The sequence below is a fragment of the Neolamprologus multifasciatus genome, chromosome 11, assembly GCF_963576455.1.
Source record: "Neolamprologus multifasciatus chromosome 11, fNeoMul1.2, whole genome shotgun sequence".
Lineage (NCBI taxonomy): Eukaryota > Metazoa > Chordata > Actinopteri > Cichliformes > Cichlidae > Neolamprologus > Neolamprologus multifasciatus.
This window is the reverse complement of record NC_140449.1, coordinates 25,949,477-25,955,476: the sequence shown is the minus strand read 5'-3', so window position 1 is coordinate 25,955,476 and position 6,000 is coordinate 25,949,477. Positions and strand designations below refer to the sequence as shown.

The 6,000-nt window shown below is 37.6% G+C and overlaps 1 protein-coding gene across 1 annotated transcript; it reads right to left on the bottom strand.

Annotated features, from left to right (window-relative positions):
- Positions 1-1,206: 1,206 nt before the first annotated feature.
- On the bottom strand, positions 1,207-4,468 carry utp11 (UTP11 small subunit processome component). Its single transcript, XM_085177542.1, has 8 exons — positions 4,248-4,468; positions 4,031-4,092; positions 3,836-3,938; positions 3,627-3,746; positions 2,061-2,154; positions 1,791-1,921; positions 1,546-1,656; positions 1,207-1,453 (listed from the first exon to the last, which is right to left on the bottom strand). The coding sequence occupies exons 1-8, from the start codon at positions 4,305-4,307 to the stop codon at positions 1,370-1,372; spliced, it is 765 nt and encodes a 254-aa protein (XP_085033668.1). The 5' UTR covers positions 4,308-4,468; the 3' UTR covers positions 1,207-1,369.
- Between the last annotated feature and the right edge of the window lie 1,532 nt (positions 4,469-6,000).

The following is a 6,000-nucleotide window of genomic DNA, read 5'->3' as shown; positions in this document are numbered from 1 at the left end:
TTCTTAGGAAGCCTCAAATCAGTTCCCTGAAAGAGAACTACCTGCTGAAAATGAGCTAGCTGCAACAATTTATCTCTCAAGGGGGCCTTTTAACAGAGATGTTATTGCATAAGCACAGCTGCAGCTAATAAAATTAATAATGGGTAATTTTGATTAAAGTGAGCTAATGAGCAAGCATTGGCAATAGTGTTATTGTTATCGATGCTTGCTAACTGACACCTAAATCATTTTTAATTGTATTAGCTGCAGCTGTGTCTACCCTGCTGCGACATGTGAAAAGGGCCTGTTAGAGGTGTGCTGCATCCCAAGTTGAGGGCTGCAAACAAAGACGTGTCCTTCAGAGGCTCTGAAGGCTAAGCCAAGCCTGTGCCTCCACCACAGAAAGCAGTCCAGCACTTCAGCACGCAAACAATGTCCTCAGTTGATGTTAAAAATATATAAATGTGACTTCATTTTTTTTAGATAATGTATCAGAGCTTCCAAAATATTTAACCTCGGTATACAAGTGTTATTCAGGACTAACTAACACATTATTAACACATCGTGGGTATCTCAACATTCAACAAAGCATTACATGTGTAATATGGAGAACTTCCAAAGTTGTCCTCAAACTTGGATAAAGAGAATGTATTTCTTGATGTTGTTGTGTAAATGGGACAGTTACTAAATTAGAGACAACAACACATGAGTGAGAAATGTTATAACCTCAATCTGACACAAAAAGGAAATGGTAGGTCGTACTTGTAACTCAAACTGTGGGACAAGGATGACCTGGAATACAGTGCAGAGCCAACTTTAAGTGAATATGGCATTTATTTAACTACAGTTCAGCTTGGATCTTAACATTATTATTATTACTACTAATAATACTACTTTTACTACTACCGGTCAGAAAAGAGTGAGGTGTGGGATGCAAGTCTTCTTCATCCTCTTAAAAAGAGTATGCTAAAAACAAGTTTAAGAACCACTATAGTAACTTCTGGGAACAAATGCACTTATGGCTCTCTTCTAGTTGCCTTAGCTTGGAACACTCATGAAGAACACTAATGCCCCCTAGTGGTAAACAAAAAGAAAATATATATATTTCTTAGCTAACCAGATCGTACAGCACCCCTCGAGTCATAGAGCCTGAGAGCTCTCCACTTCTTCACGGGCAAAGAAATCCTTAAAATATAAGTTGTCTCCAAATCAAGAAATTAACTCCAATTACAAGTTCTTTTGATATTTATTTGAAACAAATTAAGCATAGTTGATAAATATATACAAAACTGAATTTTTATCCTTTGCCTCTGCTGTGCAGACCCATAGGAGAGAAGTTCATTATTTCCAAGTATCACCTCCCGACAGTGATTTTCTTTCCCTCCTCTTGTCAACGTTTCCTCTTAGCTTCAAACTTGTAAATTGCTGCAGAACTGGTGGTCTCCTTCTTTACCTTCACTTTCTTGAACTTATCCTGGAGCAAAGGCAAAACATAAAAAAAAAACTGAAATGAAGACAGTCATAGCACACCAGCACCAAAACTTTTAAGAACCATGTCCTCCTCACCTGCAGGTCCTTACGGGTCTGAATTTTCTGGCTGATGACAAACATTTTCTTTTCTCTGTCAATTCGCTGGGAAAGTATCTTGTATTGATGTTTCCTTTGTTTTGCCAGTTTCTACAGGTACAAATCACATAGACCCATCAGTGGAATGAAATGCCAAATCTTAAACTTTATTACCAATGAACAATTCCGAGGAGCTAAATTTCAAAGAAATATTCAAAAAATGAATAAATATCATCTCCACAGACCCCCAGAGCACGCGGGTCTACAGCTCCCTGTATTCTCTTGGTTTTCAGTGTCCCCAGACTTGGTCTGTTGTACACTCTGTCCACCAGCTCCGGAGCTGTGTTGAGGTGGTCCGCCAGGTTAAATGACTGCACTGAGGGAGAATAAAAACAACTTCTCAGGCAAGCTCAAGACTGAAAGCACAAGAGGAAAAGGATAGTTTGTGTGCACAGCACTTACACATTTCGAAGCACTCACTAAATTTATTAAATCTACCAAATGCTTATATTTACCTTCTTTTTTGGAGTCCACAAAAAATGTGTGCTTATTTTTTGGTTTGCTCTCTGCATCCAGAAGATGGAGCTCTCCTTTCAGCCTCTCAATTTTCTGGAAGTACATGATATACCCAGAAAGATTAACCGAGGCACCACCACAGATATAAATGATGGTGATAATATCTATGCTCATGCTGCTGGCACTGCTCTTAAACTACTAGACACATGTACCACCACAGAGCCCTCTCATTTGTTACTGCAGATAGCTACTGGAAATTTGCCTTTTCAGGAACAGAAACCCTTCATCCCCCTTTATATTCCAGTACTAGGCCTACTCTGTGGAGCCTTTGGAAACTGAGCAGTTTTCAGAGGGGAACAACTTTTACCATTTGGTTTAACATTTAATTGTGATGTGATGCAATGATTTGTATGTTGAGAAGTTATTTCTTTGTTGTTTTAGGTTTTCTTTATGTTTCCAAATTGCAAACTCATGCTGTTGGAAAGAGTAATGCACAATATGCATGTTAAAAATATTAGTGCAAGGATAATATGTAGCCTGGGTACACTGCCCTGCAAAGTAACCACTTCCAAAATGGTATCGTGAGCAGTAACTAGTATTTAAAAATTACACTGCAGTAGCATTGCTTTTAACATTTAAGGGGTATAATTTAAATTAACAAGATCTTCAACACGACTGGCTGAAATGCTGCCTCACACCATGACAGAGGCTCAGTGTTCTCCAGATGGCCGTAGACACTCACTGTCGTACTTCTCTCCTGACCTGCGCCGTACATATTTATGACAATTTGAAGCAAAAATTTCAATTTGGATTCACCACTCCATAAGACGTGTTGCCACTGATTGTCAGCTGAGTTGTTATTTAATTTGGGATACCTCAGCCTGTTCCCGTTGCTTAAGAATGGCTTGCGTCAGGCCATATTTATTCCTATTTTTTAAGCACATGACTTTTTTAGTTATTGTTCATCTGCTGCAGATACTTTTTAAGCCCCGCCACTTCTGTTGTCCTCCCTTTGGTTTTCAGCTAATAGCACTTTGCCAAATTGTCTTCTATGTGTAGACAGACTAGTAGTTAATAAATTGAGGAGCATTTTTAATGCTTGGATGATTGGCAGATCAGTATTAAATACCATTTTAAATAATTACAAGAAAGACTGGCTCGTTTGAAGCAGTATATAAAGAAATGAAGGGTGAGTCAAGACTTTTGCACATTACTTTACCACAGTAGTTACTGGTTCAAAGACGTTATGATGTCACCAACCAACTAATTATCTATCAGTCAGATGCCTGGTGTAATCCAGTAAGATGATTTGTAGTAATGAATCTCATAACTGGTCAACAAGCATTTCCAAAAAACCCAAAACAACAACAACAAAAACAAAACCCAACAACATCACACTAATTGAACAGAGCAGAAAAATGCAAATTTGGTTAAAAGGCAATGAGATAAGCTGTGGCCACTGAGCCTACTTTCAGTGAAAAGTGAGCCTATTAACAAGTCAGTTTTGCCACAGTGGTGGCATTTTTTTCTTCTGCATGATTTATTACATGGAAATTAAAGGTTACCTTAACTTCTGCAACCCTTTTCATCTCCACGTAGTTGATATCCTGCGTCCTCATCATTTTCTTCTGTTCCTCGGTCACCTCCTCCTGCTCTTTTGGTTTTTTAATTACGTGAACTCCATCCTGTCAACAGGTCACAAAAAAACGCTCAGGCAAAACTCATATATGACCGAATCTATGAAGCAAGGAGGTGCTTCTTGTTGCTTTAATACCTGCAGTGTAGAGCTGATCATCTTGAAGTAAAATTCATCCGGGTTCTTCTCCAGAGCTTTCTTTCGCAGAGCAGCGAGTGTGTTCTGTTTCTTATGATAGTCACTATACCAGCAGACAAGGCAAACTTAAACATCTTATCTTCAAAATGTAAACACAACTATAAAGTGTGGCAAAAAACTTGCACTTTTCCTTACTCTGCACGGAGTTTGTAGTCCTTCTTCTTCTCCAGCAATCCCAGTTGTTTCCTGAAGCCGGGCTATACACGCACACACACACAGACAGGACAGATCCAACATTAGTATCTATTACTGTAAGTGTGTGTGTCAGAAAAACAACCAAACACACGAGAAGTGTGTTGTTTTGCCTTGGCTAATAGGCTAACGAGCTAGCCAACAACATTGAAACGCTCACCTGAGATCTTTCATGGTGGTTTCTCTGTCGAGATTTCAGTGCCTTTCTGAACGAGGACATATTTGTGAAATGACCCCTACCGTATACACGCAAAAATAAGTTAAAACATATGAATATAAGGCTTATTATGGCTTATTAAGCACACACACACCGATATCTAAAGACTCCTTGCTTCCTCTGGTTTCTAGTGCTTCCCTGTGAGAGGGACACGTGGGTTCCTGCCTGATTCAGAGCGTGACGTTTTTCATTTCGCTGTCGCAGATTCGCAACTCAAAATCCGCTGAAAATGTCGTCATATTTTTAAAATCTGGAGCTCAGCAACAAGTTGTATAACTATTTAAAATTATATATCATTTTCATTTACATTTTAAATAAAATTAAACATGTTTTAGACAAATTAGAATAGTCGGTATTTTGGTGTTGCCTATTGTACATTCGGGTAGTGACACTAGGGGGCACTGTTGAATATGAAATGTTGATAAGATAACCTGTACGTGCGCTTCAGTGTATTATACAGAGGAGAGAAGAAAATATTAAGCAAAGCATTTTTAGATATATTTAAATAGTAAACCCAGCTAAAACATCATTATTATATTTTTCTGTGCATTTGTAATCTTTATCCAAAACATACATTAAATATATAGGCTATTTTTTAATACTTACAAGGGCTTTCTGGTGAAAATACTACTTAAAATCTGTTTTATTAAAACCCAGCATTTTTCTGATTCTGACTATAGACGATTGAAAGGTAACTAAGTATTGTGATTATTAAACTTTTTTTATTGATACTTTTAATATATTTTAAATCAGTAATATTAAATTATGAAGTTATTTTGATATTATTAGTCTACATAGATGGGAAAAAACAGTGACATATTAACCAGTTATTTAATACATTTTCTAATAAATGTTATGTTTAAAAAAATCAACTAATGTAATATCATTGAAATCCGAAGCCCTGTAATTTGGTTGTCTTTTGGTTTTAAATGTTGGGTCTATAATACTATAGTTGTCTTGCTGTAAGGCTTACTGGCAAAGACAAACTGAATTAATCTTATTTATCTAACAAGTACTCTCAGGCTATATACAAGCCAGGCTTGGCACAGGAAAAAAGAACCCAAAACAATTGAGGGTCATCATAGTACAGCTAACGTAATATGTGTTTGGCTGCACTACTCATACACCAAATTGCTTTGGTTATTATAATAACAGCCAGCATTTGCCAGAGAGCACAGTTAACACTAATTGGTAATACGTTTCTGTTTTTTCAACATGAGCATTCACTGAGTGTTTCTTTTGGGATTCCAGACCCCTATTTTGATTAATGCCCAGTCCAACAGGCCTAAAAAGGATTACACAGAAATCCTGTAATATGCCTTAAAACAATCACATGCTCTCAAACAGAAAACAAACTCAATTACACTTAAAACATTTATATGTGCTTTTCTTATGGCTATAGAACTAAGACACTGTGACTTTAGCTCACATGCTTGAAATGAAATATATACATGAGGAATTTCTGTGTTTTTCTTTCTTTCCACTCTGTGAGAAAAGATTCTCCACTTCCTGACATTTCGGGGAGACAAAGACAAAGCCACAACGGCACCAGTCCCTAATCTCACCCAGGTTCTCAACTCTCTGTGGGACAAAGCCAGCGAGACAGAGAGTGATATTCCATTTAACGGCCATTTTCTCCGATGGAAGCTCACTATCTCCTCACCAACCGCAAGGAATTTGTTTTATATGTGCGAGA

Coding starts and splice junctions, on each gene's coding strand:
- utp11 (XM_085177542.1), bottom strand. CDS start 4,307: ATGTCCTCGTTCAGAAAGGCACTGAAATCTCGACAGAGAAACCACCAT. Junction 3,747..3,835: donor TGATCAGCTCTACACTGCAG/GTATTAAAGCAA, acceptor ACCTGTTGACAG/GATGGAGTTCACGTAATTAA. Junction 1,657..1,790: donor TAGACCCGCGTGCTCTGGGG/GTCTGTGGAGAT, acceptor TTGTACCTGTAG/AAACTGGCAAAACAAAGGAA.